Genomic DNA, 21865 nt, shown 5'->3' with positions numbered 1-21865 from the left:
GAAGGAGAAGAAGGAAGAGATGGAACTCTTTTCTGGAGGCTGGAGGAAGAATGAGGGTCTTTGGGTTTTGGATTGGTCTAGGTCAAAAATCATACTCTCCCACTTACTCCCTACTAATCTTGAGCAAAGTCATGATTGGTCTAAGATCCCTTCCAGATAGAAATCTGGAATCTTATTTTCTTGGCTATGAGTTAAGAACTAAGAAAACCTCTTTTTCCTGTTTCAATAAATGTCATTTAATAAAAACCCCAAACTTCCACGACTCTGGGTTGGTTGGGAGCAGTAGGAAGGTGAGTTGTATCTCAAGTCCTTCCTAGGATACTGCTGATGCTGGATGGCTGCCATCACTCTCTTCTGGGAGGTAATGGGAGAATTTAAAGCTTTAGATTCCTGAATTCCTGTGAGCAAGCAAACTGGATCTAACCTGCCTTTTTTTCCTGAATAAGCCAGGCTCTAAAAGATGTAGTCTAAGTAGAGAAGGAGCTACCAAAGATTGGGCTCTGGAAGGGACTGAGTCCAGGGTCCCACAGCTAGGAAGTGTGTGAAGCAGAATTAGAGCCTGGGACCCTACATCTTCCTTCCTTCCTTCCTTCTTCCTTTTCTCTCTCCCTTCCTTCCTTCTTTCCTTCCATCATATTTTATTTTTTCCAAATACATGCAAAGAGAGTTTTCATCATTCAATTTTGCAAAACTTTGTATTGCAGATTTTTCTCCTTCCTTCCCTCCCTCCCCCCAAGATGGCAAACAATCCACTATAAGACATTATACATCATGCTGCACTTTTTCTCACAGGGATCATACTGAAAAAGTCACGAGGCTTCCCTGGACTTCAATTTCCTCCTTTGTAAAGGGAGGAGACCAGATTGGATGGCCTTTGAGGGGTCTGTGGGCTTAATCATAATACAATAGGACCATAAGTCTAGAAGTGCATGGACTCCAGAATCCTTCTAGTTTGGTCTCCTTTTATGGTAGGAGAAACTGAGTGAGGCCCAGGGATCATCATAGACCTAGAGCTGTCAAATTCAACCTTCCTCATCTTACATATGAGGAACTTGAGATTCAGGGATTTGAAGGCACTTACTTGCCTAAGGAAGTAAGCCTCAGGGGTGGGATTAGAACTCATTTCTGATGGCAGATCCAGGCGACTTCTGGGATTTTAGTTGGCTTCTCAGCTCCTTTGACATGTTGTGCTGATTGTGTCTTCCAGAATGTAAGCTCCTGGAGGACCTGGTACCCTTTGGGTTTTGGGTCTCCAGTGCTTTTCAGGTAGTAGGTGCATAATAATTGTTTGTTGATTGATGGATAGTAGGAAAGATCTAGATAGGCAATGGTATAGCAATGGGAGAGCAAGGGAAAGTGCTCCATGTTAGCGATCACAGGACCAGGCTGAGATCCCTACTTTGCTGCAGGATGTCACCGGTGGGAAGGGCCATTTCTGAGGCTCTCAATGGTACTTGTTTCTGGGACCAAAAAACATCTTTTCTCTGGAAGGGTCATCTTTCTGTTCCTCCAAACTAGTGCACAGATCATCATCCTGAGTGTTCGTGTGACCACTGAAAACTTGTGTGATCTCATTTAGGTCTTCCAACAAACAGTTCTGGGGGAAAGGGGCTTATTAGCTCCACTTTACAGATGAGGAAACTGAGAAGACTTAACTATCATAGATTTAGAACTAAGCAGGATCACATCTAGGATGTAACCCTTCATATTTACAGATGAGGAAACTAAGGCATTGTCTCCCTTCTGTACCCCGATGTGGGAGGAACCATCTCTCCAAACCTAACCTCAAGCACTTACTAGCCTGGGTGCAGCACTGGACCTTTCTCTGACTCAGTTTCCTCCTCTGGTAATGGAGGTTGGACTTTCTAGTACCAAAATGATGATCCTTTGATCCCCCACTCTGCTTTTGGGGTCTTCAAGAATCCAGCACAGGATGAGGTAGACAGATTAGTCACAAACACAAGTGGATTTTATCAAGTAGAATGTGTGAATGACCAACACTGGGAGCAGTGAGGAACCATCAAAGAAAGGGTCTTGTTCATTGGATCCAAGGTTGGACCTGTAGTCAGGAATCACTTCAGTCACTTACTATCTGTGTGAACCTGGGCAAGTCACTTCACCTCTCTATGTCAGTGTTTCCTCTTCTGTAAAATAATAGTAAAAATTAAAATGTAAAATAAAAATAAATGACCCTACATCTTGGGGTCATTGGTGAGGTTCAATTTAGTAAACATGTGCAAAATGCATTGGACATCTTAAAGTAATTTATAATGGCTAGCTTTTATTACTATGATAAGTAGTGCCAGTACTGTTACAATTACCACTCCTACTATTGATATTACTATCACCATCACCATTAATATTACCGTTACTATAACTTTTACCACTATACCTATTAACATTACTGTTATCATTACTAGACTATTAATATTACTGTTGCTGTTACAATTACAATTACTGTTATTCCAATTGCCATTATAACTACTATCACTATCACCATTAACATTACTTTTACTATAACTTTTACCACTATACTTATTATTACCATTACTATGATTGTTAGTATTACTGTTGCTATTGCAATTACTATTACTAGAATTCCAATTGGCATTATTACTATCACTATTACCATTAGTATTACTGTTGCTGTTACAATTACTATAACTCCAATTAGCATTATTACTACTATCACCATCACCATTTACTGTTACTATAACTTTTACAACTATAACTATTAACATTACTGTTATCATTACTATGACTATTAGTATTACTGTTTCTATTGCAATTACTGTAACTAATACTGTATTACTGTTTTTATTACCATCATTATTAGTATTACTGTTGCTTTTATCACTATATACTATGACTGTTACATTATTGTTGCAACTTAAATTACTGTTACTAATATTTTGAGTGTTACTATTACTGTTACTGTTAACATGGTCACTCCAAATTTTGATGAGGGAAGTAGAAAGGACTAGGAGTCAGGTTCTTGGGGGAGGATTTGCTCGGATTGGATTTTTTTTTAATAGAACAAGAATCTCTGTCCTTATTTTTGTTTATAGATGCCCAGATAGATGTTGTTGGCTGGTAGTAGAGGAGTATTGAGGAATATATAATCTACTCCAAGCCCTCAACCCTATAAACAAAAGCTTCCTCAGATACAATGTGCCAGGAGAGATTTCTATTTAAGCTAAGAAATGATCTTTTGAACAGAGAGAACAGCATTAAAATTAAATTTCCTTACTTTTAGTATTATTGTGAGTATTGTTATTTTTAGTATTATTATCATTACTATCACTTACTATTATTGTTGTTACTATTTTAGCTATTACTGTTATTATTACTATTGCTATCTACTATTCCTATTATTACTATTACCATTACGATTAGTATTACCATTTGTTAGGATTCTCACAAGGTACTTATGCACTTAGTTCATACCTTTAAAGGAGTTTACACCTTTAAAAGCGTTCCATCATTGGTCCACACATTAGACTCACACCTTTAGAGAGCAGATAAAAGCCCACATTGTGGGAGGAGGAGTCAAGATTTCATTCCCATTTCCACCTTGGTGCTGGCTGGATGCTTTGGATTCAGAGGGAGATAGAGGCTGAAGCTGGAAGAGACAGAGGACTAGCAGCAAGAGCTCTGGGGAACCAAGGAGCAAGGAAGGCCTCTAGAAAACTAGCTGAGCCCCAAATGAGGGAGATAAGATTTTGGAAGAGACAATATTTTTTTTTTCCCTGAGGCTGGGGTTAAGTGACTTGCCCAGGGTCACACAGCTAGGAAGTGTTAAGTGTCTGAGACCAGATTTGAACTCGGGGTCCTCCTGAATTCAGGGCTGGCGCTCTATCCACTGTGCCACCTAGCTGCCCCCAGAAGAGACAATATTTGAAGGACACAATAAAGGATCTGGATTTTAACTCCTGGGTGCATTTTGGAGTGATTGAACTGAACTGAAAGGAAGGCTGCCTCTAGAAGCTCCCCAAAAAACCTGCTCCCAGAGAACTTTATATTTTAGAGAAAGAGAACATTACAACTATTATTGTTATTATCACTAGTTACTGCTACTATTATTGCTATCATCATTACTACTACTATCGCTGTTATTATTGATATTCCTCTTACTATGACTACTATTATTGATGTTATCATTGTTATCTTTACTACTATTACCATTGCCATTCCTATGATTACTATTACTATCATCACTTTTACTATCACTGTTATTGTTACTATTGGTATAGGTATACTACTGTTACAGTTATTGATACTATCGCTATTACCTTTACTATTATTACTATCATCATCATTATTATTACTCTTGATGTAGGTATACTGTTATTGATACTATCACTGTTACTATTCCTAGTGTCATCATTATTAATATTGTTATTACTGCTTATTATTATTGTTATTGATATTATCACTGTTACTATTCCTAATGTCATCATTATTAATGTTATTACTGGTTATTATTGTTGTTGATATTATCACTGTTACTATTCCTAATGTCATTATTATTAATATTATTATTAATGCTTATTATTATTGTTGTTATTGATACTATCACTGTTACCTTTACTATTATTACTATCATCATCATTATTATTACTCTTGATGTGGGTATACTGTTATTGATACTATCACTGTTACTATTCCTAGTGTCATCATTATTAATATTATTGTTATTACTGCTTATTATTATTATTACTTATTATTATTATTATTGTTATTGATACTATTACTGTTACCTTTACTATTATTACTATTATCATTATTATTACTCTTGATATGGGTATACTGTTGTTGATACTATTACTGTTACTATTCCTAGTGTCATCATTATTAATATTAGTTATTACTGCTTATTATTGTTGTTGTTGATACTATCACTGTTACTATTCCTGTGTCATCATTATTAATATTATTATTATTGTTGCTACCTTTCCTATTACTTCTATTACTACTACTACTACTACTACTACTACTACTACTATGATTTTAGTTGGAAGGGACTTGAGAGTCCATCCAAACTATGTGCTCCCACCAGTTAAGGGACAGGGCTGGAAAGGGTATGGGAGGAATTGGAACATTGTGTGCTGGGACAACATTGCTAGTAGCTAGCATGGAAGAAGCTGGGAGACCAGGTGGGGAAGGTATTTGTGTCCGAGTTCTAGCTTCTTTCTCCCCAGAGGCTGGGGTGCGTTTCCCTGACTTCTTTCCCCTTTTCTCCCCTTACTAGTGTAGGAAGGTGAGCTACCTGAACGTCTCTGAGAGATGTGCTTTTGTCCAGACCAACCCAGACTGCCAGAGTAATCGTGGATACCTCGACTACCTCGGAGGCATCTTCTGCCTCTTCTCTCCGGACCTCCTGCCTTTAGTGGTCACTCTCTATGTGAGGCTTTATCCTTGGTGGGAGGCTGATCTCTCTCTCTCTCCTTCACACAGGCACCCTAAGGAGCAGGGGCTGGGCGGGGGATGAACCTCAGTTTAAGGGACCCGGAGGGCTTCCAGGTATCAGAACTGCTAGGGGGGGATTAGCTGAGAAGGGGAGCCCCTTCACCCCAACTCTAATTCTTTTTTATTTCTGGGTTAGGTATTCTGGCTGTTTTATCTCTTTCTGTTCCTTGCCGTCACAGCTGAGAAGTTGTAAGTCTATCCTTTCCCAGGCTTAGAATGGGGCAGTGGAGGATGGATGGGGGGGGGGGAAGACTACACCCCTGGAGTGGGAGGAAAGGATGTGGGGTTACAGAGGAGGCTGCAGAACTGGGTAGAGACTGGGTGAGAGTTGGAACCTTGTTAGGTCCTCCTGTATCCACTATGTGACATGGTTGCTTAAGGCCCAAAGAGAGCCCATAAAGGTCATTAGCCATGGTGAGTTGGGAGAAATAGGCCTGTGATCTCAGTGAGCGTCTTGCCCAAGGAGGCTTTAGGATCCATGTTTCTCCTTGCAGTTTCTGCCCCAACTTGTCAGCGATCTCTACCACCTTGAAGCTTAGCCACAATGTGGCAGTATCCTTTTCAGTGATGGTTGTTCGGGAGGATGCCCTGGAAAAAGGAGTTGGCATCAGGGGAATAAATGGAGAGGTCTTGGGAATGGAGAATGGTAAAAAATGGAAAAAGAGCCTGGAGGATGGAGATTAGAGTGGAGGAATAAGGAAGAAGCTAAGGGGGAAGGGAGGAAAAGGCTGGAGAGAAAACTGGAAGAATAAAGAGAAGGCTGGACAGTGTATTGGGGAAGGAGAGAGCTAGGAAAATGGAGAAATGGCCAAGGAGATGGGAGGCCAAGCATAAGGAAAAAAGAAGATTTGGGAGAGAGGAGTCTGTGGTCAGAGGGAGGAGAATTCTGGGGTCATGGGAAGGAGAGAAGTCTGAGGTCATGGGGACAACTCTGAGGTTTTAAGAGAATTCTGGGGTCATGAGGAGAACTGTGAGGTCGTAGAAGAATTTGGGGGCCATGGGGAGGAGAACTCTGGGGTTCTAGAGCACAGCCTGGGAGAAAAGAGAAAAAAACCTAGCAGACAGAGGTCTGCCAAGGAACTTGGAAGGGTCTGGGAAAGTCTAGGGGATGATGAGGATGTGGAAGATTTGGAACCTGGACAACAGGTGGAAGACAGTGGTCTAGAAAAAGTGCTTAGGGGAAGGCCCTAGCCAGACAGCCTCAGGAGCTGAGGGAAAACAGACAAAATGGGATTCTGGGCTGGAAGCTCTGGGAGAAGGTCCCGGGGAATCACTCGGGCCTGGGAGGGGTTGGAACTGCTGCTGCCCTTGCAGTGACTTTCCTTGACCTGGCCCTCTCCATGGTGTTACCATCTTGGCCTTTGGCAATGGGGCCCCTGATATCTTCAGTGCGTTGGTGGCTTTCTCCAATCCTCGCACGGCCGGGCTGGCCATCGGAGCACTCTTCGGTATGGGGTGAGGGCGGGCGGCTGCTGGGAGGAGCTCTGGGAGGGGCTGTGGCCCAGCCTGACCAGGGGTGCCATCTTGTTCCCCTCAGGTGCTGGCGTGCTGGTCACCACACTGGTAGCCGGCAGCATTGCTATCATCCGGCCCTTCACGGCAGCCTCCAGGCCCTTCTTTAGAGATATAATTTTCTACATGGTGGCCATCTTCTTGACATCGACCTTGCTGTACATGGGCAAGATCACTCTGTCTTGGAGCCTAGGTAAGCCTGTAAGGCTGGGGAATGAAGGCCTGGTTCCTGTTATAGGGGGAGGAAAAGGGGGTTTGGAGCTTAGTGGGGGGAAAAGGGAGGATCCTGGGAGATACTGGGACCTTAGGCTTCTCTCACCTACATGCTGGCAGGTTACCTGGGCTTTTACATCTTCTATGTATTCACTGTGGTCCTCTCTACCTGGATATATCAGCGACAGAGTGTGGCAGCGCTCAACCCCTCCCTGCCCAGCCCCCCACCAGGTAAGGGGGGTCTCTGCCCCGGGGAGGGCAGCACTCTGAGAAGTGGGAGGCAGTGGATTCCAGGCTCTTGTCTGCCTTCTTACCTGACCCTCTGCTCCTTCTCAGCCTTGCCTTCCTAGATCTGCTTCCAGCAGGTAATTAGAGAGGGGCCTGGAAGGGATCTCAGAGGCCATCCTGAAACCCCCCCTCACTTCCCCTCACTTTAGCCATGAGGGATTTAAAGTCCAAGCATGGGCCTTGCCCAGAGTCTCACAGGACTAAGTGGGGGAGCTGGAATTTGACTTTAGCAACAGTGTCAAGTGATAGATTGTCTACCACTCAATCAACAAGCATGATATCATTCAATTGTTATTCTATCACATCAAAGCTTCATGACCCCATTTGGAGTTTTCTTGGCAAAGATAATTAGTAGTTTGCTATTTCATTCTTCAGAGTGTTCCCATTTTTCAGATGAAGAAACAGGGTAGTAAGTGTCTAAGGCCAGATTTGAACTCAGCTTCTCCTTTCCCCTTTTTTTTCCAAGTCATCCTATCCATAAGGTCCCAAGATAATCTCAATTTGATCCTCAAAACAACCCTGTGCAAGAGATGCTGTTGTTGTCCTACTTTTACAGATGGGGAAACTAAGTCTAAGAGAAGTTTAAGAGTTAGTAAGGCCCCGAGAGAGCAACTAGCCCATCTCACCCACAGCTGAACAGGGAGCTTGTCTATGGTAGAACTTAGAGCTAGAGCTGAAAGGTATGTTAGAGCTTTTTGAGTCCTTCCCCTTCTTTTTTCAGATGAGGAAACTGAGACCCAGAAAAGTTGAATGTCTTTTTCAAGGTGACACAGAATATGAACCAAAACTAAGATCTGAACCCATATCTTGAGTCTCCAAATGAAATGTCCCCTCCAGTATATCATGATTTCCTCTTGTCCTAAAAGCCTTCCTCTGGTAGTTGCCAGAGTGATCAGGAACCCATCACTACCAATCTATCTAAGACTAGACCCGTCCTAGCGCCTCCTCTCCACCCTTTCATGCTTGTTTGAATTTTGCAGCTGTTCTTTTTAGACAGGGGCAAAGGAATTGAGCTCTGCCCCCTTCCCCTCCTGAAGGCCCACAAGGCTCACCTGCTGATGTCAGATGTAGAGTTAGAATCAAGAGATCCAGTGGGTTCTTTCCCCTATTGGTCATTGCCCAGATTGTTCCTTGATCTCTCTTATTTCCCCAGAAAGACTAGAAGTTCCCAGAGGCAGGGACCTGGTGTCTTTTGTTTCTCCACCAAGACCAGTCTGATCACAGCAGACACTTGGTAACTTTTACTAACTTTCTGAAGAAGTGAGTGGGTGAGCTTTTCCTTCTCTCTACAGCATTGGAATCTGAGGATGGGAATTCTTCCGTGACCAACAGCAATGATTATGGTAAGTTTGGGTGGGGCAACTGATAATAACAACAATGTCAATAATAATATATAAATAAGAACAAACTCCCATCTTCCATAGCTACAGGAAGTCTGGGTGGGGTAATCCGATAATAACAACAATGTCAATAATAATAAATAAATTAGAACAAAACTCCCATCTCCAACAGCTACAGTAGGTCTGAGTGGGGTAATTGAGAATAACAACAATAATAATAAATAAATTAGAACAAATTTCCATCTCAATAGCTACAGTAGGTCTGGGTGGGGTAATTGATAACAACAACTATGGCAACAATAAATAAATAAGAACAAACACTTCCATCCCCAACAGCTATAATTATGGTTAGTCTGGGTAGGGTAATTGATAATAACAACAGCAATAATAATAAATATATAAAATAAGAACAAATTTTCCCATTACCCACAACTACGATTATGATATGTCTGAATGAGGGTTAATAAGTAACAATAAACTTCCAGCAGCTTGATTTTGCTAAGTCTGGGCAGGGTAATTCCATGGCCAACAGATATGATTATAAATGGGGTTAATAATAATAATAACAAAATAAATAACAAAAAATAATTCTAACAGCTATGATTGGGCTACATCTGGATGGGATAAAAATATCCGGATGATAAATAACAACAATAGGATTTATAGTACAGAAAAAGAATGTTACATGTGGAATGAAGCAGGGTTTAAATCCTAGCTGTGTGATTTTAGGTAAATCATTTAACCTCTCTGGATCTCTGTTTTCTCTTCTGTTAGATGAGTGGATTGGACTTGGTAAATTCTGAAATCTTTGCTTGTTTTATGCTTAGGATAATCTGAGAGTTACCATGTGGTCTCCCTACATTTGGTAGAGTAGAAAGATGCTATAGCAAGAGGAGGATCATGGATCCATAATCAGTCCAGTGATTATGTTATTATTATATTATACCATATTATAATAATAAGATTATTATGTCTTTATGTGTCAGGAACTGTGCTAGGCAATGGGAATAGGGAGAAAATAAAACGGCTCCTGCTTTCCAGGAACTTACATTAGTGACCTCATTCTGTCCTTTGTGGGAATGGTGGGATAGAAGGAGGTACTGAACAATTAGAGATCACATTGAGGAAGAGCACAGGTTTATAGGTACAGGTTGCTGGGTCAATTCAAGCATCCCCCTGTCTCACTCTGGTTGAGTAACAACAGGAGTCAGGCAAATGCCCTAAGGATATCAATCTACAAGTATTTATTAAGTACCTCTCATGTCCCAGGCTCTATGCTAATCATTGGTGATACAGAGAAGTTTATAAGTATTTATTAAGTATCTCTCATGTCCCAGGCCCTGTGCTAAGCACTGGGAATATAGAGAAGTCTATAAGCATTTATTAAGCACTTCTTATGTCCCTGGCTCTATGCTAAGCATTGGTGATACAGAGAAATCTATAAGTATTTATTAAGCACCTCTCATGTCCCAGGTACTATGCTAAGCATTGGTGATACAGAGAAGTTTATAAGTATTTATTAAGCACCTCCTATGTGCCAGGCCCTGTGCTAAGCACTGGGAATATAGAGAAGTCTATAAGTATTTATTAAGCACCTCTCATGTCCCAGGTACTAAATACCAAGGATACAAGGAAAGATAAAATTAATTCCTGCCTAATCCAGTCCAATCCAATCATATTTATTAAGTGCCTGCCATAAACCAAGGACTGTGTTAAGTGTTAAGGATATAATTAATAAAAAGACAGTCCCTAAGGGGCTTTGTTAAGCTTTGTTATTCAATGAGAGAGATGACATGTAAACAGTTCTGGACAAAGAATCCCCGGATGGGGTAAACTGGAGATGGGGACAGAAGGCACTAGTTCTCATTGGAAAGAGTGAAAAGTTTACTCTCTGTGTCTCTGTCTCTCCCTCTTTTTTCTCTTTCTTTCTCTGTGAAATGAATCCTAGATTTAGAACTATTTTGCAGAGTCCTAGAGAAGGAAAATTACCTAATCACATCACACACACACACACACACACATATATTAAGGGGCTTAACTGAGATTCGAATCCAGGATCTTTCACTGCAGCACAACACAAAAGTCTTCTGCTTAGAGTAGCCACTGCGGTTAAGTGAAGGAAATTCAGTCCCAGACTGAGGACCAGGGGAAGCTCCCAGATGGGAATACTGAAGGGCCATCAGTCACTCAGCAATTAGTAAGCTCCTACTGTGTTCCAGATACTGTGTTGAGAACTCCTGGAAAGGGAAAAAAAGTCCGTGTCTTCAAGGAGTTTATGGGGGAAGACAAATATTTAACTACAAGGTCCATCCAGTGTAAATGAAAGGTGATCTTATTAATAACTGACTTACCTGAGGAGAGAAAGGGGAAGTCTTACCTGATCCCTACTTTCTGCAGTGGATGAGTACAAACCCCAGTTCCAGGGTGAAGAATCCACAGCTCGGATCCTGACTCGGGCCATCAGCCCCCTGGACTGTCAGAAGTGGAAGCAGAAACCCTGGTACATGAAGCTGATTAAAATCTTCAAGGTATTGAGGTAGAGGGTGGGCAGTGTTATAAATATGATGGAACATCGGGGTGGGGTCTCCTGGCAGTTTTGTCCTGGCAGTCTAAGGGGGAGAGAGAACTTTGATTGTATCTTATAGTTACTTAGGACTTTGAGGGTTTCTTTCTGGTAACCACATAATGCAGTGAGAGAGCATTAACATTTATTAAACTCCTACTGTGTGCAAGGCACTGTGATAAGTACTGGAGGGAAAAAGAAAGGCAAAAAAAGGTTCCCTCAGGAAACTCCCAGTCTAATAACAACATGCAAACAATAAAGACAGGAAAAATTTATTTGTCCATTGTCCAGATGGGATCACTGGGGCTCAGAAAGATTTTTCTAGGTTCTATATGAATCTGTATAGTCAATGTTTTATACATAATATGTTAGTTGTGGGTGACATAGTGCCTTAATCCAACTCTGTGAGCTCTCTGAGAGCAAGGACTGAAGTTGCTTGGTTGGTTTGGTTAGGTTTTTTTGCCTTTCTGTGCATCCCTACTGCTTAGCATAATGCAAGTAGGTGCTTAATAAATGCTTGATGAGTGAATGATACATAGAGGTGCTTAATAAATGTTTGATGACTGACACGTAGCAGGTATTTAATAAATGCATGGTCACAGACTGTGCTTAATAAATGCCTGATGACTAATATAGTAGATGCTCAATAAGTGCTCAAGTGACTGACACATTCATTTTTTTTGCTTTCATTGGTAGAAAAATTTTCCTTCATCTCAAGCCTAAAATCTGTCTCTTTGCAGTTTTATCCACTGTTTCTAGCTTTGTCCTCTGAGTCTAAGAGGGAGACTAGGAATGGACTGATGATCTCAGGGGGTAGGAAGCCTTCAGTTCTAGCAGGTCAGCTCCTGCTCTTCCACCTTCCAATCCTGGGGAACCCGAGAGTTTAAGGGACTCTTCTAGGGTCCCCCAGTCAGAATTGGTCAAAGGTGGAATTTGAAGCTCTCAATCCAATTGAATAATTCTAATTCAGCTCTTAAGGGTGCCTATTATGTTCCACCCCTTCTCCTCAATCCCCCTTTCCTTAGTCAGCCCCTTAACAAGCATCTATTAAGTGCCTACTATGTGTCGGGCACTCTGCAAAGGGCTGGGGCTGCAAAGAAAGGCAAAAATACAGACCATGTGCAAATGATTATATATGTACAGGGTATGTGTAGTGGAAATGAAGTCATCTCAGGGGGAAGTCCCTGGCAGGAAAGGGGACCCTGGAAAGGCTTGGAAAGGTATCTGAGCTGAGTCTTGAAGTTGTAGCTGGAGGGGCAGGGTGGGCAGCTGCCTCTCCAGGCCTGATCCCCTTTCAGTATGACCTCTAGCCATCCCTGCTGCTCTCCTGCACCGCCTCCAGCTGGTCATTATCCTAAGCTGAGGAGCCCAGACCTAACCCTAATGTGGGCTGGGCGGGACAAAGGCCTGTGGGAATATCATCTCCTGGCTCCTAGATGCTGAGCTGTTCTTCTCGACTGTCCTCGGTTCTTAGCTTCCAGAAGTAACCTGTCCAGGTTTTTGTTTTCTGACCCATTTTTGTGTCCTGGGGTCAGATGCCGGCAGAGTTTCTGCTGCGGCTCACAGTGCCTCTTGTGGAGCTGGACAAGGATGATCGCAACTGGAAACGGCCCCTCAACTGCCTCCATCTGTTCACCAGCCCCGTGCTCTGTGTCATGATTCTGCAGTCCGGAGTGTGTAAGTGCCCCATAGCCAGTACTGCATCTTATATTGGCCCAATGGGATCACGGGGTCCTGAACTGCTATAACAATAATATCAAAGTAATAATAATAATAACAAAAACAATCATAATGACAATGATGATATAATACTAACAATAAGTAGTAATAACAACCACATACTAAAGACTGGGGACAAAAAGTTGGAAATGATGTAGACCGTCCCCTCAGGTTTGAATGTAAAGAGGAAATGAGAGGAAAAAAAGGTCAATGGGTGATCAACATATTTAAGCAATGGGGATACCAAGGCCCTCAGTGGCTTACATTCTAATCATAAGGAGAGAAAAGCAAGCATTTATTATGCACCGACTAAATGCCAAGAACTGTACTAAATATTTTACAAATAGTAGCTCATTTTGGGGAGGGAAGTGCTAATAATAATAACTATTATTACTATTATGTCTTATATTTTCATTTATTGCTGTTCACCCCCATTTTACAGATGGGGAAACTGAGGCAAGTGAGGTTGTGGAGAAGAGAGCACCTGATTTAAGTGATAAGGGAAAAGAGGAGAATCCAAAGCATTTTTATTGAAAGAAGTCATTTCAGTCATGACCAACTCATCATGGCTCCATTTGGGGTTTTCTTGGCAGAGATACTGGAGCACATTTTACAGATGAAGTAACTGAGGTAAAAAGAATAAAGGGTCTTGTCCAGGGTCAAATAGCTAGGAAGTGTGTGAATTCAGGTCTTCCTGACTTGAGACCCAACACTCTTAACTACTGCCTGTATATTTTTTATAGCACCTACTATGTGCTTAGCCCAGTGCCTGGCACATAGTAGGTATTGTAAAAATTTACACTTCCTACCTGGTCTTAGGGGGCTCAGTCTGTTTGTCCTCTGAGTGTTTCTTTCTCTGTGAACCTGAGAGGGTCTGGACCAGCTGACTCTCAGATCACTTCTCTCAATCCACATCAGGAATATAAAGGAAAGCTCCTTCCCTTCAGGGGATGTACATTCTGCTCTGTTTACAGCAGGGGGGCAGGTAAATCCCCCTCAGTGACATCATCTGGAAAAGGGGAGTGCACTCAGCTCCTTTTGATCCCCTGCAATTGCCCCTGGAGGATTTCAGGATCTGAAGATGGGGTCAGGAGGTAGGGCTGAACAGGCTCAATTTGGGGACAGATCCAGGAGTCCCAAACCCCAGCCTCAGACTCAAGTTTTCCTTTTGGTCATTTAAGTGCCTCCAGATAAGGAACAGCCTAGCCTGCAGAAGGATCCCTTCAGTGAGCCCCAAGGTCAAAGCCAAAGGCCCAGCAGCTTCCTGGCCTCTCTCACACACACACCCCCCCCTTAGCACCTCCTGCCTGGATTAGCTCCACAGAACAATGGCCATAGACTTTTCTTTGAGTCCATTCTGCACAAGACTTTCAAGTTGCCCCTTCCCTCTTCAGAAGGCCTCAATGGCTCCCCATTGCCTAGAGTCCCCTTCTCAGGTTAATCACTTTAAATAATGGAAGGACATGCTAAATTTCAGTTAGAGAGTGCTCTGTAGAGCTCAGGAGATGTGCAAGTGAAGACTCAGAGAGTGACATCCTCTCCGGATTGGAGGCCTGGAGATTATAAGTCCTAGGTATCAGAGAAGGTGCAGCGGACAAAGTGCCGGGCCTGGAGTCAGGGAGACGTTGGACACTGACTGCCTGTGTGTCCCAGGTGTGTCACTTAACCCCACTTGCCTCAGTTTCCCCATCTGTAAAATGGAGGTGACAATAGCACCTACCTCACCAGGTTGTGCAGATCAAATAAATACTTGTAAAGTGTTTAGTACAGTGCCTTTTATTTCCTCCCAGCAGAGTGCCTTGCATACAGCAGGTAGTTAGTGAATGCTGGTTACCTTCTGAAAGAGTGCCTGGCACATAATAGGTGCTTAATAAATATTCCCTCCTAGCAGAGTGCCTAGCATACCATAGGTGGTTAATGAATGCTCATTACCTTCTGTCACGGCATAGAGTTAGTATTTAATACATGTTTGTTCCTTCTGAGCACAGTGTCCAGCATACAGTAAGTGCTTAGTAAATGCTTATTCCCTTCTAGCACAGCGCCTGAGAAATACTTGTTGCATTGCTTGATTGGCATCCAGGTCCCTCTTGATCCCAGCTCTACACTCACTCACTCTACCACTCATTAAAACCAAGTGGTTTGTGGCTATTTATGGTGTTTTCAGGTCCAGGGGGAGAATGTTTCCAGGATTGGGATGGGAGCATATATTCTCAGGTCTGGTTTGTAATTTCAGTGGGGGAGGGGTAGTCTGTGCTCTCCCCTCTGCTCACCCTAGGAAGACTTTCTGGGGGCAAGCTCTCTTTCCTGCTGAAAGATACCCACCGCTTCTGTCCCACGAAGGTCCTTGTCTCTTCCCTCTCCAACAGATGGATTCTATGAGATCCAGGGCATCGTCCCCATCTGGGCGGTCATGATGCTGGTGGGCACCTTCCTCGCCTCCGTTACCTTCTTCGTCACCTCCAATGACCGACCTCCCAGGTTTCACTGTGTAAGAGGCTCCTTTCCCCCCATTACTGGCACCAGATACTCAATTGAGACCCCGGGAAAGGAAAGTGTGTTAAAATAAAAAATGATAAACAGGATGCAAAGATTAAGGCCATTTTTAATATAAAAGTGATATTTAAGCATTTATGGCTGCTGCCGGGTATTGTGCTTATCTCATGTGACCCTAGGAGGTGGGTGCTATTATCCCTACTTTGAAGATGAGGAAAACTGAGGCAGACAGTTAATGACTTGGCCCAAGGTAAACAGTTAAGTGTCTTGAGACTGGATTTGAACTCATCTTCCTGACTCTAGATCCAAGAATTTATTTAATCACTGTGCCCCCAGCACCTCACAGAACTGTTGTTCCAAAGGCCGTAACTCGGGGTCTGAACTTTTTTAACAAAATATTTTAATAATTATATTTCAATACTCGATTTTCTTTGAAATTATTTGAATTTCAATTTACTTTGTGCCTTTTAAGACATTATTTGTGTGGGAAAATCCATAGATTTCACCAGTCTTGCCCAAGGGGTCTTGATCTGATTCCATCCCCTCATTTTACAGATGAAGAAACCGAGGCCCAATTGACTTATCCACTGTCATAGGGCTAGATATGGCAAAGGGAGATTGGGGTTTGGACACAGGAGGTCCAGTGACCTTGCCATTATTCTCCACTGACTTGAATTCATTTGTATATTTTTCCCCTTTGCCTCCTTCCCTTCTCCCCATCCTCCCCCACCATATATCCCTCCCTCTCTTCCTATCCTTTCCCTTTCTTTTCCCCTCTCTCCCTGCCCCTTTATCTCTCCTTCTGTCCCTTCCTGCTTCCTTCTCTCCTTTCCTCTTTTGTTTCTGTCTCTTTCTCCCTCTCCCATTCTCCCTCTTCTTTTCTGTTTTTCTTTCTCTTCATCTCTTTTTCCTCTCCTTCCTTCTCTTTCGCCTTCTCCCCCTATCATTCTATTTCTCCTTCCCTTTTCTCTCTATTTCTCTGTCCCTCTCTTCTCCATCTCTTTCCCCTCTGTCTCTCTGTCCCTCTCCCCCTTTTCTATCTTTCCTTCTCTCTGTTTCTGTCTCTGTCTCTCCCCCCTCCCCTTATACAGATCTTTGCCTTCCTGGGCTTCTTTGTTAGCGCCCTCTGGATCAATGCGGCGGCCACCGAAGTGGTGAACGTTCTAAGTTCTTTAGGCATCATCTTCCAGCTCAGCAACACCATCTTGGGACTGACTCTGCTCGCCTGGGGGAACAGTATCGGGGGTAAGGTTGTCAGGCACAGGCCTGAGCTCACCCAGTTCTTGATCCTTTTTTGTTTTGGTTTATTATTTAATGGTCTCTATTGACGTTGTTCTTGTTCCTGGGTGTTTTCCTGATTCTGCTCACTTTACTTTGCATCATTTCCCATGAGTCTTCCCTCATATCTCTGTCACTCTTTTTTTTCCCTGAGGCTGGGGTTAAGTGACTTGCCCAGGGTCGCACAGCTAGGAAGTGTTAAGTGTCTGAGACCAAATTTGAACTCTGGTCCTCCTGAATTCACTGCTGGTGCTCTGTCTACTGCACCACCTAGCTGCCCCCTCTGTCACTTCTGAACCAGCCAGGTGGCGGTACCCTCTCCATCTCCTCTCTCTCCTCAGATCTCGTCTTGCTGTCCAGTCTGTGCCCTCTTTTTTATTCAGGTCAGTGTGGCAGAAGTCGAGCATTGGACTTAATATCTTACCAGTCCTTCATCTCTTACCTCTCAGCTTTTTAGTAGCTGTATGACCCTAAACCAATCACAACATTTCTCTGCACCTATAAAGTGATGGGGTTTGGATTAGGTGGTCTCTGAAGTCCTTTGCAATTCTCAATCTGTTATGCCATTTGTTAGCACATTTTATCCCCTCAAATTGTCACATGTATATACCGATGTTTACATGTTGTATCTCCCCAGGAGAATGTAAGCATGGGCTTTAATCCCTTCCTTTGCATCCCAGGAACTTAACACAGGGGTTGTTACTTCATAACTTTTTTTGGTCTTAATGGATTGAGAGCTTGGGTTCATGGTACCTTTTTGAACCATTCTTTCATTTCTTGCAGATGTCATCTCAGATCTCACTCTGGCACGGCAGGGGTACCCACGGATGGCCTACTCAGCCTGCTTTGGGGGCATCATCTTCAGTATCCTTTTAGTACCTGAAACCGATGTAGTAGGAGTACGAGTAGCAGCAGCTACAGTAGTCAATAGTAATTCTAACAGTAGCAGCAATAGCTGCAGTAGTAGTAGTAGGTAATATACAGTAGCAGTAGTAACAGCAGCAGCAGTTAATAGTAGGATCCGCAGCTGCTGCAATAGTAGTAGGAGTAGGCAATAGCAACAGTAGCAGTAATAGTTGCAAAATAATAGCTACAGCAGCTAGATCACACAGTAGATAGAATGCTAGGTTTAAAGTCAGGAAGAATCACCTCCTTGAGTTCAAAGTCATCCTCAGCTGTATGAACCTGGGCAAATCATTTAACCCTGTTTGCCTCAGTTTCCTCGGCTGTAAAATGAGCTGGAAAAAGGAAATGCAAGATATTCTTTTAAAAAAAAAAACAAAACAAAACCCTAATCTCAAATTCAAATGAGTTCAAGTTGGACATGATTGAATAACAAAAAGAAACCAAACACTTTTTCATTCATTCTTACACAGAGGTAAGACATGGGGAAAGGGGGCACACATAGTAAATTTTGCCCTATCTCCAGGCTTTTTCCTACCCTTCTTGGCTCTCTTTTGCCTCTGATTCCACTTGATTTTATCTCTTGGCCCTATTGCATACACTTAAGATATAAGAACACAATGGCAAGAAATAATTAATTTCTCTCTACTGAATTCGTTATTTTTTCCTGAATGTGTCTCCAGATATCCTGGTGGGTGTAGGTCTGGGCTGTGTGGTAGAAATCACCAGAAACAATATGGATGTGAAAGTAAGTTGTTGGATTCTGGGCAAAGAAACATTATGGTCATTCTGTAGAGCAATGGGGAACTATAACCATGGCCTATAAAGCCACTCCTACCCTTTGACCTAGCAATATCACCAGTAGGACTCTATCTCAAAAGAGATAAAAAACAAAAAGAAAAAAGACCTATAGGTATAAAAAAGTATTTACAGCAGCTTTTTTTCTGGTGTGAAAGAATTGGAAACTGAGGGGATGCCCATCAAGGAGGGAATGGATGAAGAAGTTGTAGAATATACTTGTGATGAAGTCCTACTGTACATAAGAAATGATGAGTAGGATGATTTCAGAAAAATCCGAACTTACATGAACTGATACAAAGTGAAAAGAGCAGAACCAGAACAACATTGTACACAGAAACAGAAGCCCTGTGTGTGTGATAGTCACCTATGAATATGAATCATCAGTGTCAAGACACTAACTCATTTCATACAAGTTAGCCTCTCACTCCCTTCAACGTCTCTCTCTGAGTAGGAAAGTGACTCCGCCAATGTCCCTCCCTGCATTCTAGTGAGGTATGTACTGAGGCCTGTTTATTATGGCAGACTTATCGAATTTCTATTGATGCCTTAGGTTTCTGTATTCTGAATACAATCAGATCCCAAGAATCCCCTGAAGTGATCAAATGTTTTTGAATTTGCACTATATGAAGTTAAGAGTTATCTAAAATAAATGTTATTTATTTTAATTAAATAAAATAACTCTGAGGCTTTACAAATAGGTAAGAAAGAAAGCAAAAGACAAAGGAGAAAGGAAAGACACTCAATTGAATGCATAATTTCAGAGGACAGCAAGGGTAGATGAGATTTTCTTAAATGAGCAATCAAAGAAATAGAAGAAAAAAATAGATCTCTTCAAGAAAATTAGAGCTATCAAGGGAATATTGCATGCAAAAACAGGCCTGAAAAAGACAAAAATGGTAGGAATTTAGCAGAAGCAGAAGGGGTGGCTAGAATACACAAAAGAACTTCACTGGTGTGATTACTGCTCTAGAACTAGACATCCTGGTCAGCTTCCTGAAAAGCAAAGGCATCACCTTGCTGACAAAGATCCATATTGTCAAAGCTATGGGTTTTTTCTAGTAGGGCTATATGGTCGTGAAAGTTGGAGTATAAGAAAAGCTGAGTGATACAGAATTAACTCATATTATGTTGCTGGAGAAAACTTTTGAGAGTCCCTTAGACAGGAAGGAAATCAAATGAGCCAATACTTTAATTCAAGCTTTTCATTGAAAGGCCAAATATTGGAGCTGAAGACAAGACTGCTCATTGGAAAATATCCTTTGTTGGGACTTTGTTTTTCTTGCCTCTTTTCTATTTTCAACGTGGGTAATAGGAAATGTTTTGTATGATTTCATATGTATCACATTTCTTCTTGGTGGGTGAGAGAAGGAAAGTCAGGAGGGAGAGAATTCAGAATCAGATTTTTTAGAAAATATTCTGGTGAAGGCAAAATGAAAAGGAGATGGTAAAGGACGAGATGGATAGGGTATCATGGAAACAATGAATAGAATCTGGGACAGACTTTGAAAGATGATGGAGGACAGAAAAGCATGATTCAGATATGACTGAACGATGGAACAACGATAAAATGTGGGAATTGCCTTTGGTCCACTGGAAAGGGATCGCATAGCATATTTCAGTAATATGACCCATTATTTGCATTAATGTAGAATCATCTATAGATCCTCCCAAGAAACATTCCTTAGAATCAAAAATCTTTAAAAGTCAGTTCAACATATTTTACACAGGAACAGCACTATTGTACACTCATCAGTGGTGAAACTTGGCTATTCTGATCAAAATAACGATCTAAGACAATTCTATAGGTCTTAAGATGAAAATGCTATCCCTCTCTAGAGAGAACTGATGAACCTGAATGCAGATTGAAGCATATTTTCTGACTTTATTTTTCTTGCCTCTTTTCCATTTTTAACATGGGTAATAGGAAATGTTTTGTATGATTTCATGTGTATGATATTCCATTTCTTCTCGGTGAGTGGGAGAGGGAAAGGAAAAGGCAGGAGGGAGTGAATTCAGAATCACATTTTTCAGGAAATATTTTTTTTAATTTTAAAAATTTTGAAATAAAAAATTGGTGAAATAGAGTCAATGTAATATTGGACACCTCTGTACCCCCTTCCCTGTATGAAAGGAGCTAGAACAGCCTTCCTCTGTTAGGTTTCTGGCTTTCTACTTGGTCCTACTCAGAGATAATTCACTGTGCTCCTGGTGATCTTTCTCTTCCAGCTGGAGCCCGATGGACTGCTGGTGTGGGTCTTGGCGGGAGCTTTGGGGCTCAGTCTGCTGTTTTCCTTCATCTTGGTGCCAGTCCAGTGTTTTAAGCTGAGCAAGGCATATGGGTTCTGCCTGCTCTTCTTCTACGTGACCTTCTTCACTGTGGCGTTACTCACAGAGTTTGGGGTGATTCAACTGAGAACAGGATGAACGTGAGCGGGGGTTGGCGAAAGGGCACTTCTGGATGGAAACCAAAGGCGAAAGCGCAAGTCTCTGAGCCCCAGCGGTGGTCACTGGTGCTTCTCTCCCCCAAAAGGGAGAAGCAGGGATGGAAATCCATTCTCTGAAGCCAAAAACTCCAAGGGATGGAGAACTGGATCTGGGACTGAAAGGTGGCTCCTGTAGGCTGGTGGCCAGCCCAGGGCCTGGCTGTATGGCGGATTGGAGGAAGCAGCTGCCCCGGGGCAGGGTGCCCCAGCTTGTAGAAAAGGAGACAATCCAGTCCTGCTCTCCTCATTGCATTGTTAAAAATATTCTCTGTAGGGACTCAACATCCTCCACTCAGGGACACTCCCCCTCAGCCCCAGGTCCGGTCTTGTCTGTGGATGCTAAGTTCAGGTACTCAGCAGGAGGCCGAGGACCTGTTGTCATTAAAGCCCTTCAGTGTCTCTGTGGACAAGATGGCGTGGTTTCTGGTCTGGGGATCTCTGGCCGCTGTGGTGCTTCCTTCTGTTCCAAGATTTGGAAATACTCAGGGTCTCCCTGCCTGGGATTGGTGGAGAGAACCCTGGATTTGGAGTTCTGTACTCTATTCTGCTGCCTATTATCATGGGAACTTGGGGAAAGCTGTTTCCTTATCTGTAAAATGAGGGAGGAGACAAGCATTTATTAAGCACCTACTATATTCCAGGCTCTGTCTTAAGTGCTTTTAGCTCACTTGATCCTGACAATTCAGCAAGGTAGGTTGTTCTTGTTCCCATTTTGCAGATGAGTAAACAGAGGCAAGCAGGTTAGATGACTTGCCCAGAATCCCACAGCTTAGAAGCTTGTGAGGTTGGATTGAACTCAGGTA

At 42.5% G+C, this 21865-nt stretch overlaps 1 protein-coding gene across 4 annotated transcripts in view; it reads left to right on the top strand.

Moving 5' to 3' along the window:
• The window catches only part of LOC141550593 (mitochondrial sodium/calcium exchanger protein-like), a 33032-nt gene extending 11563 nt beyond the window's left edge, over positions 1-21469 (top strand). For 2 of the 4 annotated variants that reach the window (XM_074281404.1, XM_074281405.1), the window contains exons 3-16: positions 5252-5404; positions 5606-5658; positions 5964-6022; positions 6813-6917; positions 7007-7174; positions 7315-7425; positions 8775-8825; positions 11220-11350; positions 12921-13062; positions 15471-15592; positions 16689-16842; positions 17659-17739; positions 18462-18526; positions 20806-21469. In XM_074281404.1, the coding sequence (XP_074137505.1) occupies positions 5252-5404; positions 5606-5658; positions 5964-6022; positions 6813-6917; positions 7007-7174; positions 7315-7425; positions 8775-8825; positions 11220-11350; positions 12921-13062; positions 15471-15592; positions 16689-16842; positions 17659-17739; positions 18462-18526; positions 20806-21003 (1593 nt within the window). In that variant the 3' untranslated portion in view covers positions 21004-21469. Of the gene's footprint in view, positions 1-5251; positions 5405-5458; positions 5524-5605; positions 5659-5963; positions 6023-6812; positions 6918-7006; positions 7175-7314; positions 7426-8774; positions 8826-11219; positions 11351-12920; positions 13063-15470; positions 15593-16688; positions 16843-17658; positions 17740-18461; positions 18527-20805 lie in introns of those variants that run through there. The other 2 variants (XM_074281406.1, XM_074281407.1) reach the window with 2 other exon arrangements.
• Positions 21470-21865: the final 396 nt, after the last annotated feature.

The sequence above is a fragment of the Sminthopsis crassicaudata genome, chromosome 1 (assembly GCF_048593235.1).
Source record: "Sminthopsis crassicaudata isolate SCR6 chromosome 1, ASM4859323v1, whole genome shotgun sequence".
Taxonomy (NCBI): Eukaryota; Metazoa; Chordata; class Mammalia; order Dasyuromorphia; family Dasyuridae; genus Sminthopsis; species Sminthopsis crassicaudata.
This window is presented reverse-complemented; position numbering and strand designations above follow the sequence as displayed.